The sequence below is a fragment of the Budorcas taxicolor genome, chromosome 23 (assembly GCF_023091745.1).
Source record: "Budorcas taxicolor isolate Tak-1 chromosome 23, Takin1.1, whole genome shotgun sequence".
Classification (NCBI taxonomy): domain Eukaryota; kingdom Metazoa; phylum Chordata; class Mammalia; order Artiodactyla; family Bovidae; genus Budorcas; species Budorcas taxicolor.
In genome coordinates this window covers 41,564,886-41,588,742 of record NC_068932.1, presented here as the reverse complement: position 1 = coordinate 41,588,742, position 23,857 = coordinate 41,564,886, and the positions used below count along the sequence as shown (strand labels likewise).

Here is a 23,857-nt window from a genome sequence, read left to right as displayed (position 1 = left end):
TGAATTTTTAGAAGACCCTGATATTTGAAAAGACTCTGATCCTGGGAGGGATCGGGGCAAGGAGGAAAAGGGGATGAGAGAGGATGAGATGGCTGGATGGCATCACCGACTCAATGGACGTGGGTTTGGGTGAACTCCGGGAGTTGGTGATGGACAGGGAGGCCTGGCGTGCTGCGATTCATGGGGTTGCAAAGAGTTGGACATGACTGAGCGATTGAACTGAACTGAACTGGTATTTGATTTGGGCTTCCCTTGTGGCTCAGCTGGTAAAGAATCTGCCTGCAATACGGGAGACCTGGGTTCTATCCCTGGGTTGGGAAGATCCTCTGAAGAAGGGAAAGGCTACCCACTCCAGTATTCTGGCCTGGAGAATTCCATGGACTGTATAGTCCATGCGGTCACAAAGAGCTAGACACGACTGAGAGACTTTCACTTTCCACTTTCACTGACATTTGATTTAGATGCCTTCTTCATACCTGAATCAGTTCAGTCCCTCAGATATGTCCAATTCTTTGCGACCCCATGGACTGCAGCACATCAGGCTTCCCTGTCCATCACCAACTCCCAGAGCTTGCTCAAACTCATGTCCATCAAGTTGGTGATGCCATCCAACAATCTCATCCTCTATTGTCCCCTTCTCCTCCCATCTTCAATCTTTCCCAGCATCGGGGTCTTTTCCAATGAGTCAGTTTCTCACATCAGGTGGCCAGAGTATTGGAGTTTCAGCTTCAGCATCAGTCCTTCCAATGAATATTCAGGACTGATTTCCTGTAGGATTGACTGGTTTGATCTCCTTGCAGTCCAAGGAACTAGCAAGAGTCTTTTCCAACACCACAGTTCGAAAGCATCAATACTTCAGCACTCAGCTTTCTTTATAGTCCAACTTTCACATCCATACATGACTATTGGAAAAACCATAGCTTTGACTAGACGGACCTTTATCAGTAATGTCTCTGCTTTTTAAAATGCTAGTTGGTCATAGCTTTTTTTCAAGGAACAAGAGTCTTAATGTCATGGCTGCAGTCACAATCTGCAGTGATTTTGGACCCCCCAAAATAAAGTCTCTGTTTCCATTGTTTCCCCATCTATTTGCCATAAAGTGATTGGGTCAGATGCCATGATCTTAGCTTTCTGAATGCTGAGTTTTAAGCCAAATTTTTCACTCTCCTCTTTCACTTTCATCAAGAGGCTCTTTAGTTCCTCTTCACTTTCTGCCATAAGGGTAGTGTCATCTGCATATCTGATGTTATCAGTATTTCTCCCGGTGATTTGGATTCCAGCTTGTGCTTCATCCAGCCCAGTATTTCACATGATGTACTCTGCATATAAGTTAAACAAGCAGGGTGACAATATACAGCTTTGATGTATTCCTTTCCCAATTTGGAACCAGTCTATTCTTTCATGTCCAGTTCTAACTGTTGCTTCTTGAACTGCACATAGATTTCTCAGGAGGCAGGTAAAGTGGTCTGGTATTCCCATCTCCTGAAGAATTTTCCACAGTTTGCTGTGATCCACACAGTCAAAGGCTTTGGCGTAGTCAATAAAGCAGATGTTTTTTGGAACTCTCTTACCTGAATACCTGAATTCTCATACCCGAATACCACCACTTTATTTTAGGGTCCTTGTCTGTGTCTGTAATTATCTTGGTGCCAAATAATCACAAATTGTCATATAAATGAAGTATTCGTGTTAGTTCATTTATTTTGAAGACAAAGTGAGTTCTTGTCCCGTATATTTTGCTCAGCTCATGCAAATACATTTGAGAACTTGTCTAATTTTCTAGGAACATTATTTATTAAAATGAATTCTAGAAAAGATTGGTTCTAAGTGCATCAGTTTTCATGGAGGAAATGAGGTTGTCAGGATGCACCCCCACAAAAGGGTCTAGAATGTTTAATGGGGAAAGTTCACCAACTCTTTAATCATTCCAGTTCTTTTCAAGTCATTCCAAAACAGTTTAGAAGATGATAATCTACTAAATTCTTTCCATGAAGCTAGTTTAACACCAGAAAACCTACAAAGACTAGACCCATACAGAAGAAAAGTACAAACCAGTATCACTTGTATTTATGCAAAAATTCCTGATAAAATTATAGCAAACAGAAGCAGCTTATTTAAATATAACTTATCCTGACCAAATGGTATTTATTTCCAAAATGTTATGATGGATAATAAATGAATTAATATGATTCATCAAATCAACTGATCTAAGGAGGGAAACAGATTATTTCCATGTTAGTCACTCAAGTTGTGTCAGACTCTTTGGGACCACATGGTCTGTAGCCCGCCAGGCTCCTCTGTCCATGGAATTCTCCAGGCAAGAATACTGGAGTGGGTTGCCATTCCCTTCTCCAGGGGATTTTCCTGACCCAGGGATTGAACCTGAGTCTCCTGGACTGCAGGCAGATTGTTCACCCTATAAGCCATCAGGGGAACCCAACAGATACTGAAGGTATTTAATAAAGTTTAACTGCCCTTCTTCATTAAAAAAAAACAAAAATGAATAGTTGAATCAAATATTCCCACCTCAGCCCCAAAGCCAGCACCATGCCCTTCAGTGGGAATCTAGAGGGCTTTTCAAAACAGGAGCATGAAAAAAATGACTGCGATGACCTGTTATTTAACATTAACCTGCAATTTGTGAGCAGAGGCTCAAGTGGGCTCTCAGAACTGCCAAGATGTCCTGTATGTCCCTGGTCCCTTCCTTCTCCACAAGCAGGGACAATTCACATCTACTCTTTCCTCAGCCTCATAATACTGCCTTCCCCATCTCATTCATCGCTGAGGATCACTTCCTGATTCGCTGAGACTGAAGCAAGTGGACTTTCAGAGACTTCCTCCCACCCATGCCTCCGCTTACTCTGCCCTCCTACCACAAACATCGACATTGTATAAAAAGCCAAGCCCTCTACTTGTGAACTAGATTGCATTTCATCTCCCCACCAGACTTGGTTCCAACAATCCTTCCCATCTCCTACATCATCAGTCTTCCTTTTGTTATTGGGTCATCCCATCAACCAAATACCACTATTCCATCTTAAAAAAAAAACAAAAAAAACTTGACTCTGCTTTTGCTAACAGCAAGCATCCCACTCCTCTGCTCCTGTTACAGCAAAACTCCTCACAGCAGCCGTGTTCGGCTCCACCCCACCAAAACTGCTCCTGTTGATTCCCAATGGCCTCCACGTTGACAAACCAAATTTCTCAGCTGGCTTCTTACTAGACCTGTGAGCATCACGGACACATCTGACCCCTTCCCCTTGACTCATCTGCATCTCTTGGCTTTCAATTGACCAGTAATCACACCTTTTCATTTTCCATGGTTCCTCTTCTGAGCTCTTAGCATTGGGATGCCCCATCCATTCTTTGGTCCTTTTCTTCTCTCTCTCTCTAGTCCAGTCTCGTAGCTTCAAACACCACCTAGTATGTTGAAGGCTCCCCAGTTTTTATCTCCAATGAAGATTTCCCTCCATTCCAAATTTGTATAGCCAACTGCCTTCCTGATGTTTCTCCTTGGTATCTAATAGTCATCTCAAACCATCACACTCAATCCTTCAGCTACAACCTCTGCATCCAAACCTATTCTACCTGCGATCTTTGCTACCTCAGATCATGGATTACATGCTTCTCCAGTTGTTCAAACCACCGGACTTGCCTTTACCTCTAATACATCACTTCCTTTCACTTGCCATTTCTAATCCATTAGGAAATCTTCCACCTTTGCAATACAGACAGGCAAAAGGAGAGTGAGAAACAAGGAGAGTGCCAATGTGAGCCAAGACGAGAAGCATGGTGTATATGAAAGTCACAAAGGAAAAGATGTCATTGGGACCAATGGTCTCTACTTGGAAATAATAATAAGGATCCACAGGGAACAGATTAAGTTCCAGTCGTGAAGTTACCAAAGACAGGCAAAAATGAGCCTGAGGTGGTTAAGTTCCTAAATCATGGAATGCGTACATGCGCTCAGTCATGTCCAACTCTCTGTGACCCCAGGGACTGTAGCCCGCCAGGCTTCTCTGTCCATGGGATTCTCCAGGCAAGAATACCGGAGTGGGTTGCCATTTCCTATTTCAGGAGACCTTCCTGACCCAGGGATGGAACCCACCTCTCTTGCATCTCCTGCATTGGTAGGTGGATTCTTTGCCACTGTACCATGTGGGAAGTCCATGGAAGTGCCCCACACTCCCACCCACTCAGCCATTCTCCTGGCTCCCCCACCCAACGCTGACCGCCGCTGAAGAAAACCAGTATGACAGGGTAAAGGGGAAGGGAGAAAGGGGCAATGAAACTTCAAAGAACAATTTAAATTTTATGCTTCAACTTGGATACTTCAAATTTCAGATCAACATTTCCAAATTTACTGTCTGGTCCCATAGGTTTTACTTATCAAGAACTTTTTCTCTCCTGGGACCTTTCCAAGTCCCCATCATCTTCTTAGCTGTCCTGTGCACTTCATATTGTACACTGAAGACACCAATTTGACCTGAGTTTATCAGAAGTTCCAAAGTTTCTCCACATGGAAAAACACCTCATTCTTACCTTACACCCAGTGACTATAACCAGTTTCCATAACTCTTTCCAATTCAAGAATTCAACATCCTAAAGCACAGAGGTTAAAGCATCTGCCTCTAATGCAGGAGACCTGGGTTTGATCCCTGGGTCGGGAAGATCCCCTGGAGAAGGAAATGGCAACCCACTCCAGGATTCTTGCCTGGAGGATCCCATGGACGGAGGAGCCTGGTGGGCTACAGTCCATGGGGTTGCAAAGAGTCGGACACGACTGAGCAACTTCACTTCACTTCAAAGCTTTTTAAAAATCCTTATTTTGGTAACCTTATTAATTTATATCATGGCAATGTCAGGGCTTAAAATCTTTCAGGGAGGTTATGATCAGGATATTTATCTACTATTGATTCTCAAATATCAGATGCAATTGCATGTATAAAGAAATCTATCATTTGAAATATCGTGGTTCTGGAAAACACTGAAAGTAAGTTGAAGGAAAGTTCAACTCCCTGGAGATAGCACACTATAAACAGCAATCTGCAAGACTTCTACTGTGGCAGCAATGCCATAATGGTTACGAGACCAGATCTTGGGATAGAAAAGACTAGACTTTAAACCTAATATGAATGTAAGCAAATGACTTTTATTTTCCTCCTGTAACATGGGAGGTAAATGTGATTATAAAAGGGCAACAATGAGAGATCCTTGTGGTGATGGCATTGTTCTGTTTTATGGGTAGAACTGAGTGAAGGGTATATAAGAACCCTGGATTATTACTTACAACCTCATGGGAATCTATGATTATTTCCAAATAAAAGGTTTAAAAAAGTCACTCACAAATGTTGCATTAAATTTTATATTAATTTCTAAGTCATCCTAGTCAATTACATGTTTTCTTTAATTTTCTAAGTGAAATAAAGTGAGATTTCAAATTACTTCAAATTTAACAATGATATAACCAGAAGGTGGCGCTATTACTTCATGAATATACCACATCACAGACCTAGTCACTGTCACAAAAATAACACACTAGGACCTTATGGATCAAAATTGTAAATGCGGCAGTAAATTGCATTGAATGCTGTAAATTCAGCAGTATTAATATATGTCTTAATTGAGGTTTGACAAAAATTTGATTTTCATAAGTCATTAAAAAATAGACAACTCATACAATCAGTTCTAGACCTACTTAACAGGGAAGTTTACGTATGGCAAATATAAACCCATCTAAGTTTACAGCCATGTCCTGTGTGAAATGTCAAACCCCCCCATAAGAAGGAAGATTGTTATCCAATCTGGTACTAAGCTGTTACATCATTCCACTTTTATATGAACATTTTCTGCCTCACTGTTAGAACTGTTCATACAGACACAAGTACAGCTTTAACAAGAAGTAAAAAGACGACTGAGAAAGGGATCTCTTTTTTCCTTTTTTGTAAAAGTAGCGAAGTTTTTGGAACTTTCTCATTTTTTTTAATTAAAAACATTTAAAATACTTTTCAGAGAAAGAAATTAAGTTGCACCAGTTAATATATCCTTATCCAGTTTCATCAGATGCTGGATACCCAGCAGAGGTGGACTATTTGTTATTAGCAGCGGGTTTGCGAGAAGCAGCCTCTAACACTTAGTGGGGTGTTTTTACGAGTCGTGTCCACAGCCCACGTGTGGATCAGCACGTCCTCTGCACTCATTTTTAGTCACCTCACACCCATCTAACTAATAAGCAAGCAATACAAGTGCAGCCCAGATGATTCAAATGATGCTTTGAACCCAACATAGCTAATATTGCCTTTGAGAATGTTTTCTAATTAAGCAAAAATAAGCTCATTTTCCCCAAAACACTCATCTTTCCTTGCACAATTTCTTATCAAGTAATGCCTTTCCAAGGCTACCAACTAATTAGCCTATTCTTAAACATGTAAATTCACATCAATTAACCAAACATATTTTGTATTTGTTGTACTTCATTGTTTACACAAGAACTGAATCAGTCCCAAGAAATAAGTTAGAATTAATTCTGAGTTTATTTTGAAGCATTACAGTGTTTAACCAGTTTGACGTATAAAGATACCAGACATAAAAGTAAACATCGGGAAGCACACATATATTCCCATTCTGAGAGAAGACATGTTATATATACAGAAAAAAATGCAGCAAATATTAAGGTATTCAAAGTAATTCTTTGACAATTCGGATGTGACATATTTACAAGAAAAGTATATGTTTTAAAATAATTAAATAATTTTCATAGAATTATAAAAGTATTGAGATAAATATTAGAAGACCCTGACAATCACAAGAACATTTTCCTATGCTACTGAATGCAAGGGTAGTTCTATAAAAAGTCCCAAAATAGAGCTAATATTTTGCTACTATGAAATGTATCAAATTACCAATACCAAAATATTAAAATGAACATGCAGTGTGGAAGCTGTACCAAAGAAAACAGCATTAGGCTCCTGAATATCGTCAACTGTCTGCACAAGACTTCTTAGGTGTGCCCATGAAAAGAGCTTTCTAAAAGAGCCAATGAAATGGATGCATCTGCAGAGAAAATAACAACTTAAAACCTTTCCATTCTACCATTTTCAAATGTAGCTGCAAAAAAAGAAGAAAAATCTAAATATGTTTCAAAAATAATAGCTTATGAATAAAAATGTTGAGTGGTGCATTCTTTATGCATTTGGATTTTTAAACTGATGCTATGATAATTCTAGTGTAACAGATAGTAACCTGTGGACCCCACTCTGATTTAAGAAATCCACTCCCACTTTCTCGCTCTCAAACAAAAAGTCATCTGAGAAAATGAAAAGGAGAAACAGCGACATGTATGAATTTGAAACAAAACAGTACTGTAATATGGCAAAATATCATAAAAAATAGCAGCATATGAAATTCAAGACTATTTTCTTAAAGCGAATGTTTAAGACTGAACCGTAGAAACAGTACTTGGTCAAACTGGTCTATTATTCAACACCTGAAACTAACGGTATTTGTTAGAGAGGAGCTTATATTTTTGACATCCCCATGATTAAATGTATACTCAAATTTGTGCTTAAAACATGTATTGCACAGACAGTAGAATAACAACATTCTGGTATCTCTAACACAAAATGGTATGCTACTTAGCACATTAACTTATGCTACTAAAAATTAATTTTATCCCAATTGTTTAAAACCAATCACATAGGACTTTTGAGCACATTAATCTCAAAACATTCCTAAACAAGACGAACACTTGACTACAGGTTACTAGTGACAAAAAGCAGAGGCTACAACCACATGACTAAGGGCAGTATCTTTACATATAAATGAGGTCTTCCACTGATTCAAATATAGAAGAACTATTTACAAAATTTTGACAAGAAAATCAGACCTCCAAGAAATTTCATACCAAATAATTTTCACTGAATAAAAACCAATGACTGTGCTGTACATCTTGACTAAGATTTTACAAACAAATGTCCAAGATATACCTGTCTGAATTCTAATTCTCCCCTTTTCTCCAACAGTACAACCCACAACCCTCACTAACAGTTCAATAATACCCTCTCTATGCAAAGTGCACTACTCACCTTGAGATCCAGAGCATCAGAAATGGTTACCGCTTCAAAACTGCCCACACTGTAGTATGAATTTTACAGCACCACAGACGTCATGAGTTTAGACATCTTTGTCTGGCAATATTTCAATCAATAATATTAACCAGTAAGAATGTGTAGAACTGAACATTTAATAGGAAGTCACAGGAGCATTTTTAAAACAACCAAAGTAATTAATAAGCATTTTTTCATGTTTTAAATTGTGAAGCGGTTAAATTGTCAAATTCACTAGAAAAAAGTGTCTCACACACACACACACACACACACTTTTATCATCCCAATGAGAACAAAGCTTCAGACAGTTGATACTAACAGGGCTTTTTTCTTTCTTTTAAAGAAATTACATTTCGTTTGGCCACTTGCTAGCTTCCTGGCTTACCAGCTTATAAAGAGGATGGCGATGAGGCAGGATACTCTACACATTAAAACCCACTTCCCCTTTATCATCTTTGGCGAGAAACCTTGTGAAAAGGACACTGAGGGCTGATGAGGCGGGTCAGGCTCCACGAGCTTCCACCTCACACGTCACTGACTGGAAGGCTTGCGTCATCCAAGTCCACGGGGTCACAATCTTGTTCCTGAGGGCCATTTTTGCTTCGAGGTCTTAGCAGAGCTTGTTCGGTCACTTTGGAAGCTGGTTCTCTTGGAGAGACAGTCTGGACCTTGAAGTTCCCTGGCTTGACCTTGGCAAGAGATTCGTAAAATCCTCGCTTCTCCATGGGAAAGCTTGAGACCAGAGAGTTGCTGCGAGAGGCTGTGGAATGCGGGGCGGCGGCTGCGGCACTGCCAGGGAGGAGAGCGTGTTTGGGCTCGGAAGGACTGTTGGCATGCTCCTGCAAAGAGGAGTGGTGGTCAGACACAGGCAATCAATAACGACAGGGTTAGTAACTCAGTGTGAGACTTTATTCTCTGAAAAACAAACAGAACAAGACACACACAGAGCAGAAGCATGAGCCGTGCAGCATACGTGTGCAAGTTCTTCCCCAAAGCAGTGCATTTTTAGGGGTGAGTTTAGAGCGATGACAGCCAACAATCATTTCCACTGAGAAACCAGTTCTGTCACCACAGTCAAATCTGGCAGCTTTGACACTTGAAAGGCTTAGTCAGCCTAGACTGGAATGTAGTGTACCAACTGCAACTGAACTGTGTTTAACAGGGGGCCTACCAGCTTTACCATTTTTACTTAAGAGTTTATTCTCAATAAACAGTAGGAATTATCCCATATGTTAAGGAAGATTAAACAATGAAAATGTAGAATATAAAAATAAAAGGCAATTACTTTTTTAATAAGCAGAATTAAACATTTTTCAAACCTATTATTTTGTCTGGTAGCCTCATAAACTTAGTTTTTGCTTCCCTGAATTTCACCTGCAACCAATAATATCATAGTCCTTTTGCTTCTTATTTACCTGCATTTATTTATTTTTGCATATGGCATACATTCACATGGCTTGACATTTTAGAGAGCAAAGGGCACATACTTAAGCATTTATTAAAACTGTCATAAGATCATTTCAGTTGTGAATATTCAATACTCTTCTGACTAAATTAAATCTGAAGTTAACCTTACATATGACTATACCAAATGCAATGCCATATAGTTCCTAATTTATTGTGTTCATTTGTGACATTGGTGGCTTTGAAAAAAAAGTGCTACAAACAAACCACTGAAACACTACAGATTCCCATTGGATGGCTAAATTTCACCTAAGAGCTAATATGCCATGCAAACTATAGTAATATAGAGTTTATCCAATGCGTATGCACCTGTGAGTTTGTACATATTACCACAAAAGTGCATTTCAAGTGGTGTAGCATAAAAAAGTTCCCAAATACATGAAATACAGAAATCGAAATTCTTGTGGCAACTCAGGAAATTAAGCTTTAGAAAATAGACAGGACTTTTTAAATTAGTAAAGTTCTATTTTTTTTTTCATTTTTTTAAATAGACATATCCAACCTGATGACTATAATGAAATTGTTTGCGTTAGTGTTGACAAAGTCAGTTACGATAACTGCAGAAGGCAGTTTGGTTAACTCAACTTTCTAGAATCAGCTGTGAGTAGTGAGTAAGTCCGGGCCCTCTAGTAAGAAGGCATGTGTGCGTGAGAGCCCACATACGTGCTGCATTCCCCAGTTCTTGACGTATACCTCTGTATACAAGGGTTCGACAGCCTTCTGGCCTGCCGCATCTGGAACACAGTGCAAAGCTAAGATTAGAGTTAACCTATCCTGGGGAGGGGAGGAAAAGAGACAGTTCTGCTGACAGTTAGAGACAGAGAGTCCACTTTGCCCCCACCACAAAGCACAAAACACAAACACCCTTCTCCAGCTTTTCCTCTTCCCAACAGATATTGTTTTTGCAGAGAGTCTCATACTTGCCTGCTGAAAGGTCACATAAAACACCGGTGGTTACAAAATTAACACCTCTAAAAATAATTTCTGAGCTATTCCAAAAAGGATATAAGAAGAACTTTAAAAGTGAAAAAAGATGGGCTTTTTTGTATTTACTGACCTAGAGTCATTTCTAACAAGAAAAGATTAAAAGACAGCATTATGCAATACTAGCACTCCAGGAAAATACTAGAAGTGCAGAATATCAGCATCGACAATGAGTCCTGGTAATAAAGGCTATCATGCTATGTATCAGTGTTAGACTGCCTTCTGTAGACAAATATACTGCATTTGAAGATGCTCGCAAGTTTTTCATTCCTTAGTAGATTTGTATTTTCAGATCAGAGATCAGTGACCAAAGTATCCTAAAGCTAAATCTTATTCTTATGATGTACATGGTAAATTACAAAGTAAAAACATATTCCTTACTGAGAATGTTTAGCTGGTTTAATCTACTATACTGCCACAAAGATAATTAACATAGTGAAAAGCAGCCTTTTAAATTAACCAAGTGAAAAATGAGCATGAAATGGAAAGAGAACATTATATTTAAGGTTCAAGCTGCTCAGCTGTCTTATGGCACTATTAAGGCAAAAAACCTAAACTGAAATTACAAGAAGTTAAAAAGGAAACTGAGAAAACTTCACAAAATTGTATAATGCTACAACTAAAGGTGCCTTAAATGATTAGGTGAAATACCACACTAAGAGTTGGCGAAATTATACCAAATCTGGACCTACTAACAAGTAAGAACTCCTAAAACAAAACAAGGAAACGTTCATTCTTTAGTTGCCCTGCTTGTGCATTTAAGACAATACAATGCACAGAAAAGTTATGTATACATAACACTACAGGAAGCATTAAATTAGAAATGCATTATTTTTTTTTTTTGCAAGTCCAATCGGTATGAAAGTCAACATGCAGATAAATCTCAAAACAGAAAGAAACCAAAAGGATTAGGGGGAGAGGAAGAAAAAGAACTTGACAGGATCGGGGATCCAAGGGAGTATCACCCCAGAGAACAGGAAACATACAGAAGACGCTGATCTGCCGGGTCCCCGCTGAGCTACAATGGCACCCGAGACGGCTTTAATCCAACTGTGCATCTCTTCAGGGCTATCAGCCTAAGGGGAAGGAAGGATTCATTGAAGTTTTCCTCAAAATCAGCTTTTTTGTCTATAAATCCAATGTGTTCATCTTGGTAATTATCAGTGTCAACAACAAAATCAGCCTAAGGCAATGGTTTCTAAGAAATTTTAGAAATCACTTTTTTGAACCAGGTTTTGCCAGGTAAATTATAACACACAGAAGTAAGTTGGGCACTTTTTTTTTTTAACATAAATTTATTTTAATTGGAAGTTGGGCACTTAATGTTCTAAGATGAGACACGTCAAAAAGTGTCAACATGAACAGTTTTGGAGAGAATACAAGAAGAGGAGGAAGTCAAAGACCTTCTCATTTTGCTCTCCAATCGTTATACTTGCCTGAATTTTCAAGATGGATATTTATGGAATTGTGCAGTAAAAAAATAAACCACTGTGACATCATTTTATGTTATTTTTCTAAAAACAATTTCTAATTGTACCCTAAAATCCTAAAAGCGGTGTTGGCAGGCATATGCCAAAGCAGGCTCTTCCTTGATAGGACTGTGGCTTCCAATGTGCATTAGAAAAACCTTCCAATGACTTCAATTAAACAAGGCCCTCAGAGGGGTGGCGAGGTAGGGCCCCTTCTAGATTAAGTTTAAAAATTTTAAAGACACAAGTAATATTTTTGAACCAATGATAATAACAAAGAGTTTTTAAAAGGGAAAAACTCAAAGCAGGCAGAGGTAGAGTATACTTTCGTTCACCACAAACAAGAGCACCAGTCTAGAAATCAACTCGGTAAAAGGCATGTTTAAAAAAGCTCATGCTCTAATAGTGATTCCTGATCTAGAAACTGATCAGAAGGAAGTAAGACATCCAGACAAATTTATTCACAAAATGTTCACTAACATGTTATACCACAGTAAATGTACAAAAACTACGTTAATGAATGATCAGTAACAGTACAGAAATAGTTTAACTGTAAAACACTCATATAAAATAACATACTTCTAAAAGGCTTTCAGAGAATTCTTAATGACATGGGAAAAAGTGACCATAATATAGTAAATATGCAGGATATAACACTATATTGCATATGACCCCACTTGGTATAAAAAGATATAGCCTAATAAGAACAAACAAACAAAAGAACAGCTGCCTGAATGTAGACTTCTATGTTTTATAAAGCACCTTTCTCTTCATATTTCTGTATTTTTCTACATTTTCTGCAAAAAGCATATGTAATAACTTTTAAAAACAAAACTAAATGTTCTTATAAAAAACTTTTAAGTAAATTAATGTGTTAAATAAAAAGCGTATTTTAAACTTAAACATAGGATACCTAATTAGTGAAGTAAGATCTACTATTTACTTTTATTATGGATATTTGAGTCCCCCTTTTTAGAAAATTACCAGAAAGTGATATAATTGAAATTCCAAAATATGTGCAAAAATAATCCAAATTTAAAATACAGACTTAGCATCTAAATAGCACATTTCCCTTCCTCCATATAAAATTTAATTCGATTCAATTAATTTATAGCAAAGAATATCACTTTGCTGAACATATGATCTACCAATAACCTTAGATACAGCATCATCTTTATTAAGTTGGCAATTACATTTGTCATATTTTTCCTTACTTCTATGACCAACACGTTTATTTATGTTTATTTCACCTCTAAAATGATTCATTCCTTGTTAGGAGGATTTGTAATCTCAAAAGAAGTATCTTACCTGCACATAGAAAGTTCGAGACGATGTTACAATTTCAAAGAGGTTGTCTCTCATCATTATGTCACTATTAACAAAACAAATTTTCCAATTGTACTCAAGCAGCAATTGTTTGATAGCTTTCTTTTCACTTATTTACCCAGTACCAAATACGTGTCAATAAACATTAAAGGTAAAATATTAATTTAATTGAAAAATGCCAAATTATCATTTTTCAATTTATTCTTGCATTGAATTCTATGTATTTTATACAGTTACATGTATTTTTAGAAAGGTGCAAAAACAACTTTAAAATCCAAAGTTTTCAACTGTGAAGAAAGAGTTTGCTCAAAGAAACAGTGGTACAGTTAACATATTTTCTTATTAAAGCTCTATTTTGCAGCAACCTTGAAATACTAAAATTAATAATACATCTGTCAAGTATGACAGAAGTTGTTCATATTAAATTCCGTCCTTTCCATTAATAAGCTTAAGAACTGTTCCCTAATTTGCAGTTTTCAAACAAACAAACAAAAAAATCTCAACATTTAATCTGAAGGCTTTGAAAGTTTTAGCAAAACTCACTGGCAGTAATAAAGAAAAATATCATCTGAAAGTACATCAATTAAACTGAGGAACTATATACTGTGTGCTAATAGTTGTGTTAGGCACCACGTCTGAGGTGGTGCTTACCTTTGCTTACATTCCTGGACTTTATGAACCTCCTTAAGTGGTATTACGCGGAGAGGTTCCTTTTCCTATTGGAAAAAAAGCAAATAAACAGACATACATTTTAAAAATCTTTCCAATCATTAGCTGTCTGATTTGGAGATCTATTGTGAAAATCATGCTTCCTTCCTGACGCACATCTAAGACATAAATCTACTTACTTGAACCATCTAGCATTAGAAGGGCGAAAATATTATAACCTTATATACACTGTGGTTTGAAACAAGGAAACTGACATATAACCCATGTTCACATTACTGATGTCCTAAATGATAATGTAAGCTTATTAAAAGCCAATAACCATCCATCTTTTCCTCGATGAACCGCTATGGACCCAGTGAGTACTTCCTCAGAGTACTTCTTTTTTTCATATAGAAGGGACCAGAGTAGTAAATAGCCAGCTTCTGAGTTAAATTTGTCATTTTAAAAAACACAGTTTATTAAACACGTACTAAGTGGCAGGACTTTAAATGTGCTGGGTTTTAAATGTGTCACTTTCTACAATCCTAGAATACATGCACTATTATTCACCTGAGCAAACAGGATTAGATATACTAATTACCTCAACTAAGGCTACAAAACCAGATACAAGATCCGAGTATGACATAACTAGTTCCCAGTTGGCATAGTATTCACAGTATTAAACATTTCATGAAATACTATACTGTATTTCACTGAAAATGACATACCACTGAGTTTAAGACATACCATTATTTTATGCAGCACTAAGAAAATAATCAAACTAAGCACAAGTACAGCTTCTGAGACACCAAGGCTGGTACTTTTTGAACCAAGTAGCTACTGCTTCCAGCTAAGACTCTTAGATTTTGAAGTCTAAAAAAGGGTCCCAAGCTAAAATGGCTATTCCTGTTATGCTATGCCATTTTTCAGTTCATTCAAAAATACTTGTTGATTATTTTCTAAGTACCAGGTGCTGTGATGATAAAAGGTTCCAAAAGAGAATCTTTGCCTTCAAGAAGCTCGTGCAGTTAACTGATAAAGACAAATATGTACACAGTAACAAACCACAGTGGGACGTGTTATGCCCGAGGTGGGCATTGGGTACCACATGTGTAAAGGAAAGGCATACAAGTTGTTCAGAGGAAGAGACACCTGAGATGAACCTTAAAACATGCCCTTCTTATTCTCCAGTGCTCTGTTGTCCATGAGGAGTCACTAGCTCTATTTGAATTAAAAGAACATTAAATATGGCCAGTTTTAACTTTAAAATTAAATACAGTCAGGACCCTCAGTCACAGTGGCCATATTTCCAGCTGTATTTTACAGCCACAGGTGCCACTAGCTCTGGCCAAGGCAGACGGCAGAACATCTCTATTAGTGCAAAGTCCACCTGGACAGTGCTGCTCCATGCCGTCATCAAGGCATATGGTTCCTCTGTCAAATGTCCGTCAGAGAAGAGGTAGAACTACGTTCAATTTATCCAACAATCTACTGCAGAACACAGATCACGTGACAAGAGTATTTTAAATAAGGATGCTACTCAAACAAGTGAAAGAGAGAACTTCAATCTTTGATTCTACCTTCAGATGGGACAAAAACATCTTATGTGAAGAAACAAAAAAGTCAATCTGAAATAGGAAGAGAAAATGTCAAGGGAGGGCAGGGAAGAGAAGGCAGAAATACAGAGGGTCCAATGTGAACTTTTTCCCATTTCCTACACGGCCCCTTTAAAGGAAATGTGTGGACTGAGGGGTTCCGAAGTTTTTAATTCTTTCAGAGTAGAATGCCTTTGAAGGTACTCTCTTTTTACCTAAGATGTATTGAACGAAAATACCGTTAACCAAAAGCATCACAACAAAATACACTGAACTGCATATATCTCCAAAAAAAAGAATTTAATTATTTTAAAAATAGAAAACAGGACAAGAAATTATATAATTACCACAGTGTAACACTTCTAAAACCTTTTTAAAGCAACATTTATGATAACGCAACATACCAGTTCAGATTTGAAGTAGCCTATTGTGTTTTCATCCAATTGAAAATATCTTCTCTTCCAGTTTTTCATCTACCAGAGATGAACACAGACATGAGACTTCTGATTCTAAGATGTCAAATGTTAATAACCACTTAATTCTTCTGATATGAACCCACAATCAGAAATGTCAAGCACCGGAAAACCTCACCACCCTCCCTTAGAAGAAGAGATACAGGAAATTTCATCTCTTTTGCTACTCAGGCCTTGAACTTCTAATTCAACTTTGGTGCTTGGCTTTTAGCTCTTATTATATGATTTTATAATATAGTCTACATTTTTGATGCTCTGAAAGTTAAAAAAAAGAAAGCACTCCCCTACCCCCTCCACCCCAACAAAGTAAAGCCTGTCAAGAGTTCAACAGCAAGCACAGGAAATGTTATTAAACTATATCAAGCTTCTTCATCTATAAAATGCATGAATCCTCAACAGGTACTTTATAATACTAACTAGTAAAGTAACATGTTTAAGAAAGTGAACCTACTCTGTATAAACATTTTTTGTCAATGAAATATAGTTTTTGTGAAAGCACTTCAGATTTTCTAAGGGTCAGTATTTTGGATTTAAGAGTACAAGAGAAAGGAATGTCTCCTTAAGAGGCCTAATTAACACACAGCCTGATGAGAATTCTGATTTGATCTACAGACATGCAAGAATGAAAAACCTTCAGCTTTCACCTTCATGTCCTGTAGCCTAAAGAGGGTCAAACAATTAGGAGTGAAAGAACTTGCCTTGGTTGGCCTGAGCTCATCAGAGTTGCCAGAAGTTATTATATAAGATCAAGCAGAACTGCCAGTAGATATTTAAGTAATTTTTTTTTTTAATTTTAAACTTTATTTCTGAACTTTGAAGTTTATTTTCTCATGAAAATCTATAGATTTAGTTCATATTTTAGAAGGGTACTTTGGAACTGAAACAATACTGGCAAATGTGCTTGCTCTTTCCACAGTTTCTTATCACTGATCTGTTATCTGGGCCAACCAGTAACAGCTCTTACTAATGACGAGGTGCTATGCTGTGAGCTCTCTCATCTACATCTTTCAAAAAACCTTCTGGATGGTAGGCTTTATAATACGATTTTCTACATATACACACACCAAAAAATACAAAAACAAAAACTGAGAGCCTGAGATGTTAAGTCAGTAACCCAAGGTCTCAGCATTTTCAACTTGGGTCAGCCCAACCCTGTACCAAGTAAGTGATTCACACCTCCTTGCCCTCCTTTTCTGCCATCTCCCTACTAGAGTTCCCTTTCCCTGACCCACTCCCAAGGGGGTAAAAAAAGTCAACAGAAACCCTTCCTGGAATAAATTTAAATTGTTAGGAAAGCTCACTTAAAATTGCAGGTTAGTTGTAATGGGCATTAACTTACCTAGCCGCCTACAGACCAAGAAAATAATAGCACTGAGTTTTGAACACAGAATAACCCCTATGGCCCTCTCCTGACTCCTGGTCAGCAAGCTGGTCTTCCACAAAACAAAGCAAACCATGTGTATGTTGACAGTTTGCTAAGGCATACTCATTTTTCATTATTTCACATACTGTGTTAAACTACTCACCACTGCTCCTTGTTTTACACAATATCCAGCTTTGATAACTGCACTATCTGAAGGTGGTTTAGGAGTGAAGTAAGGAAGATGGCTTTGTGACCGCTTCAAATTATTTCTGTCAATAGTTTCACCACATTCATTTACTTCTTCTTTCTAGAATGAAGCAAAATAAAGTCTTTTTCTTGCTTGTTTAGCTTAAAAGCATACTTGCAGTTCATGCTGTTATCCCAGCAATCTTAAAATCCATTAGTCAGGAAAACAGATCTTCAAGTATTTTCTAATTAATTTGAGATACTTAATCATAACCTTTAACAACACTGATTAAAACCAATTTCTATCTCTCTTTTTCTGCAAAAGTCTTGCCACCAGCACTTTTTTTTTTTGTAGGGGATGCTGGGGTTTAACTTTCTAATTTGAAATAATTATAAATAGTCACAGGAGGTTTTAAAAACATAATGTACAGGAGGTCTTATGTGCCCTTCAACCAGTTTCTCCAAACAGGGAAAACTATTCTATGGCACATTATCAAAACAGACACTGAAACATGTCACAGACCTTGCCCACATCTCCCCAGTTTCACACGCACTCACCTGTCTCTGCGCATGTATCATTCTAGGCACTTTTATTACCAGATCTGTGTTCCCGCCACCACCACAGCACAGAAGTGTTCACCACCACAAGGCTCCCTCAGGCTGCCCCTTTAGAGCCTCCATCCCCAACTGCTTGGCCCCCACTAATCTGTTTTCCATCCTTATTGTTCTGACATTTAGAGGATTTAATACAAATGGAATCATACAGTAGGTGGGCTTTTGAGATTGGCATTTGCCACTCTGTATTATTCTCCTGGGAATTCATTCAGGTTGGTCCTTGTACCAATTGTTCGACCCTTCTCACTGAGAGCAGTAACGTCACGGTTTGGACGTCCCATTGGCTAAATTACCCATAAAGGGCACTTGGGTTACTACCACGTTTGGGTGATTAGGAATAAGACTACCACATAGTCATGATAAACAATGTGAAATAATTTTTGGTGACTTAGAAAATGTTTCAGACCTAAGGGGAAAAAAAAGCAGTTTACAAAGTATTTCCATTTCTAGGGGGCAAAAGGGCCTGGAAAAAAGGCTCAGAAGAAAACATGTAAAGTGTTAAATGCTGTTTACCTATGCTTTCCAGATTTTTAACAATAAAAACATACTTCTGAAATAAGTATAAAAGTTTTATGTTTTAATTACTGCATTTATTCAATAAAGATGTACCATTTGACTTTTGATAACAATACAAAAATCAATATGCAGTGGCTAAACTATCACACAATAGAAGAACTGATTTCTTACCTGAGTTGGGGTAATGATGGGCACACCACCAACAATGTCAGTTCTGTAAGAGACCTGCTTCTTTCCACATTCGCCTTGGCGACTTGGGTTATCAGGATGAGGCTGTGAGTCTAACGGCTTTGGGACCTAAAACAGTAACTTCATGAATCATTTTGCAAAGAGCATTATCTGAGATCCTCTTTTATCACAGAATTTCCAACCAATCATAAGTCTGTATACAACTGGTATATGTAAAAATTATATATATATATAACCCTTTAAGTTTTCATACTGATTTTTCTTTTACAGTATTTATGACACAGCCATCATTTACCATGTGCTTACTTGGGCAGGTACTATTTCATGTATTTTCCCTTTTAATCCTCCTATCAATCCTATGCATAGCAGGAGCATCACCACAGCAGTAAGAAACATCAGGGAATGTAAATCCAGATCCTGGCTGGTCCACGCTCTAGCTCAGCTTGTATAACTCTCTTTCTCATTTAACCACTGTAACGACATCCCCACTTTATCAGAGCACTCGAGAATGGATCACAGCTCTGTGCTGTCACCTTTCCCGTCCCTCCACTCCTGCCCAAGACTGTGCAACATCCCGAGGACAGGGGATCCGTCTCTTTAGATGTTCCCCTAATGGCTTTCTCCCCAGGCCTTAGGCCAACCCTCCACTCTCTCATCCATAATTAAACTATAATACCAGTCATGGGCAGGAGCAAAAGAATGAAGGAAATAAGAAGGACAGGGGAGAGAAATGAACTCTGGAGGGGAAAGTTTCCTGAATTCTTCTAAGAGATTTTATCTAAGAGGTTGCACATTTTGGAGAGCTTTTTAAAGACAACATGACTATAGACAGAATTTTACTTGCCAAGATCCGCAAAAATATTTAAGAGAGAAAGGGCTATATGAAGTTCACTATACCCAGAAACAACCCTCTAAGGAAGTCCCAGTGTTTTCTAGTGAAGAGCATCATCTGCTTCAATTATTCTGACAGAGAAAATGTGGCCATATAGCCATAAGAACAGAAAAATGTACTAGAAGAATTTGAAACCAGAGAGAGAATTAGCTCTCCAACATTTGTATTAGCTGCAATGTGCTGCTGAAAGGTGACCCATACGAAAAGCGGCTACTCCCTATTTTAAGAAGTTGAGGGTTTAGTCATATGTGAGAATTTCCTAAGAAAATACCTTTAATATCTCCCTAAAAATATACTAAAATTTACATTGTTTTTCATTTTTCTTCTAGAAATGATAGTATATTAAAAAACCCTTGCCTATACCATTAAACCCACTGTTTCTCATTTATCCTTATAACAGAATGCTAAGTACAGCACCGTAAGTCCAATGTTATAGTTCAACAACTGACTTAGAATTGCATTTTACAATCAAAATTATTTACATTGCAAACATTTCTAAGGGAAGAAAAATATAAGCAAAATACTCATGAATATAGTAACTCCCTTAAAAATTCTGAATGAAAAGCTAGCTCTCAAGGTAGTCATTAAAATAAACACATTTTCAGAACCAAAAAAACCAGTCAGGCAACTTGTAATGAGAATCAGAAAAGTGACCTCACTAGACAGATGGGAAATGTCAGACACTGAACATTCTTGGTTTCACTGCTGACTGCTTATCCCCTCTTCCCTGCTTCCCATCCCTGATTGTTGTGATGGTTTTTCTGCGAGAGATTTGCATGTATTTTTGGCAAGCATCTGCACATGATCCTAATGATAGGAAATTCTAACAGCAGAAAAAGAAAAGGTAAAAATGACTAGAGAAAAGATGAACAAAATGGCAAGCCTGAAGACTGAAATCTAAAACATTCAAGAACAAACTCCTGGATGTTAGGACCTTTCTGAGGGCTCTACCTACAGGCTGAAAAACACAAGTATAAAGTCTTACACTTTGGATTACATATATACACCATCTTGGTAAGACAGAAGTCCTGTATTCAGGTTATCCTATCTACTCCCAGCTGCCAATTAAAATGGAAAAAAAAAAAAAAAAAACTGTGGAAGTTTAGCCATAAGTTCAAAATACCTATTTTTAGATTAAAATCAAATACTGATTTTTTAAATCAAAACCTACAAGTGGGAAAAGACACTATTTTTAAAAATAGTAGGTTTCTATTTAAGAATATGCCATATGCATCTTGGATATTCCTTAATAATCAACAGGGGACCAGCCCCACCATATTTATAGTTATCAATATAAATAGTTGAAAGTGTACTTTGAAAGTTGACTTTCCAAATTCTAGTCATCAATACTTCCTTCAAGGCTGGTTCCTCTCAGTTCAGTTCAGTTGCTCAGTCGTGTCCAACTCTTTGCGACCCCACTGACTGCAGCACACCAGGCCTCCCTGTCCATCACCAACTCCCAGAGTTTACTCAAATTCATGTCCATTGAGTTGGTGATGCCATCCAACTATCTCATCCTCTGTCATCCCCTTCTCCTCCTGCCTTCAATCTTTCCCAGCATCAGGGTTTTTTTCCAATGAGTCAGTTCTTTGCATCAGGTGGCCAAAGTATTGGAGTTTCAGCTTCAACATCAGTCCTTCCTATAAATATTCAGGACTGATTTCCTTTAGGATGGACTGGTTGGATCTCTTGCAGTTCAAGGGACTCTCAAGAGTCTTCTCCAACACCACAGTTCAAAAGCATCATTTCTTTGGCACTCAGCTTTCTTTATAGTACAACTCTCACATCCATACATGAACCACTGGAAAAACCATAGCCTTGACTAGATGGACCATCGTTGGCAAACTAATGTCTCTGCTTTTTAACATGCTGTCTAGGTTGGTCATAACTTTTCTTCCAAGCAGCAAGCGTCTTTTATTTCATGGCTGCAGTCACCATCTGCAGTGATTTTGAAGCCCCCCAAAATAAAGTCTGACACTGTTTCCCCATCTATTTGCCATGAAGTGATGGGATCGAATGTCATGATCTTAGATTTCTGAATGTTGAGCTTTAAGCCAGGTTTTTCACTCTCCTCTTTCACGTTCATCAAGAGGCTCTTTAGCTCTTCTTCACTTTCTGCCATAACGGTGGTGTTATCTGCATATCTGAGGTTATTGATATTTCTCCCAGCAATCTTGATTCCAGCTTGTGTTTCCTCCAGCCCAGCGTTTCTTATGATATACTCTGCATATAAGTTAAATAAGCAGGGTGACAACATATAGCCTTGATGGACTCCTGTCCCGATTTGGAACCAGTCTGTTGTTCCATGTCCAGTTCTAACTGTTGCTTCCTGACCTGCATATAGATTTCTCAGGAGGCAGGTCAGGTGGTCTGGTATTCCCATCTCTTTAAGAATTTTCCAAAAAAAAAAAAAGAATTTTTCAGTTTGTTGTGATCCACACAGTCAAAGGCTTTGGCATAGTCAATAAAGCAGATGTTTTTCTGGAACTCTCTTGCTTCTTGGTTTCTCTACTATTGCTCTTTCTCTCTTTTTTGTAAGTAAGGGGAAAATTGTTTTAATGACAGCCACCAACACATAGTCACACAGAATTCATCAAAGTGAGGAAAGCCATGAACTATGATGCTAGAGGATGATCCATTAAAATGGCATGGTACCATAATTAATAAGTAGACAAATAATCACCATTCCCTTACCCACTGTCCTCTAATCACCTCTATTCTGAAACCATATACTTCCAAAACCTAATTTTGAATTTCCAAACTTTCAAGTTTATATATTACATTGTACTCAGCAGACTACTAAATTACACAGTTTACCAAACGTCACTTGGAGTGATTCCACAGAAAGGTAAACTACACATATATTAAAATAGAAACTTGAAATTTACAAAGAAATCTACATATAAATTACCAGCAACTTCCATAGGGAAGTACACCAGGTTAAAGCTTCTGCACTTAAATGCATATGGAATTAACACTGGTAAGATTTTTTTTTTAAAGAACAGTGAAATAAAATGTTTCTTACTAAAGCATGGGAAATTCTTTCATTGCTATCCTGTGAGTTAATGTGTACCTATATAAAACCAATTTTTACTAACTGATACCGATTCTATACTCAATTTAACATAGTTATAACCACTTTGTTGATAAGCACGGATCTCTATATCTTAAATTTATATTTTTTAAATGTGAATTATAAAAACACATATACAATAGATTCATCTTTAAACTATAAAATTTTCAACAACAGCTGCAAAACCACAAAAGCTATTTAAGAATCCACATACTTTGACACATTACCCATCTGAGTAAGCTTAAAGTGTCACTTGTATAAGACAGTTTCAGACAATTAATAAATTAGATACAGCAATTCAAAAGACCTCCCACATGGTAAAAAGTCTGAGACCATTCAATTCACTACTTTTTCTTAAAGCACTAAGAAACTAATGCTGCTGCTCATTGCAAATTGTAAAAAAAAAAAAAATAATAATTACTACATATTGTCTTTACAAAAAATTTCCCAAATAGGGAATATTTGCAAAGAGTCAAAAACAATCAGTTAAAGCCTTTTAAGAAAATGAACTTCTGCATCAGTTTTTTTAAAATTGCTTTCCTGAAACTGCACAAACCTAAAATAACTTCTGCTTCATGCACAGATCAGATGCCGTGCGTGGGTGTTTTCTGTCATGTGGTAACAAGCTGTTCTGGTGCAAGACCCAAAAAAATTGACCTAACTCTGAGAACAGCTTTAGTTATATTAACTCTTTATTGTGTTATGAGATAAATATGGCTTATTCATTTAAATAGAAACAAACATATGCTGAGTGTCAGAGCATATGATTTTAAAGAGTAAGTCATATTGGGTCAGTAAATAATCTCATTTTAGTAAAAACACCCTTCCATTTACACAGCCTCACCCAGGACCTCCTTCCCTATCCTTCCCATATGGGCCTGCCGTGTGCGCCTCTCCACCAGTGTGTAAGAGGGGAAAGGGAAGGAGAGGCTTCATCAGGTAACAGTTCCCGTCACTTG

The 23,857-nt window shown here is 37.6% G+C and overlaps 1 protein-coding gene across 3 annotated transcripts in view; it reads right to left on the bottom strand.

The window, feature by feature from the left end:
* Positions 1-6,575: 6,575 nt before the first annotated feature.
* PLEKHA1 (pleckstrin homology domain containing A1) overlaps positions 6,576-23,857 on the bottom strand; it is a 53,691-nt gene continuing 36,409 nt past the window's right edge. Inside the window, exons 6-13 of one of the 3 annotated variants that reach the window (XM_052661049.1) lie at positions 18,916-19,041; positions 17,591-17,734; positions 15,996-16,064; positions 14,000-14,064; positions 13,331-13,394; positions 11,540-11,629; positions 10,233-10,303; positions 8,634-8,944 (exon numbers count right to left, since the gene is read on the bottom strand). In XM_052661049.1, the coding sequence (XP_052517009.1) occupies positions 8,734-8,944; positions 10,233-10,303; positions 11,540-11,629; positions 13,331-13,394; positions 14,000-14,064; positions 15,996-16,064; positions 17,591-17,734; positions 18,916-19,041 (840 nt within the window). In that variant the 3' untranslated portion in view covers positions 8,634-8,733. Of the gene's footprint in view, positions 8,945-10,232; positions 10,304-11,539; positions 11,630-13,330; positions 13,395-13,999; positions 14,065-15,995; positions 16,065-17,590; positions 17,735-18,915; positions 19,042-23,857 lie in introns of all 3 variants that reach the window. The other 2 variants (XM_052661050.1, XM_052661048.1) reach the window with 2 other exon arrangements.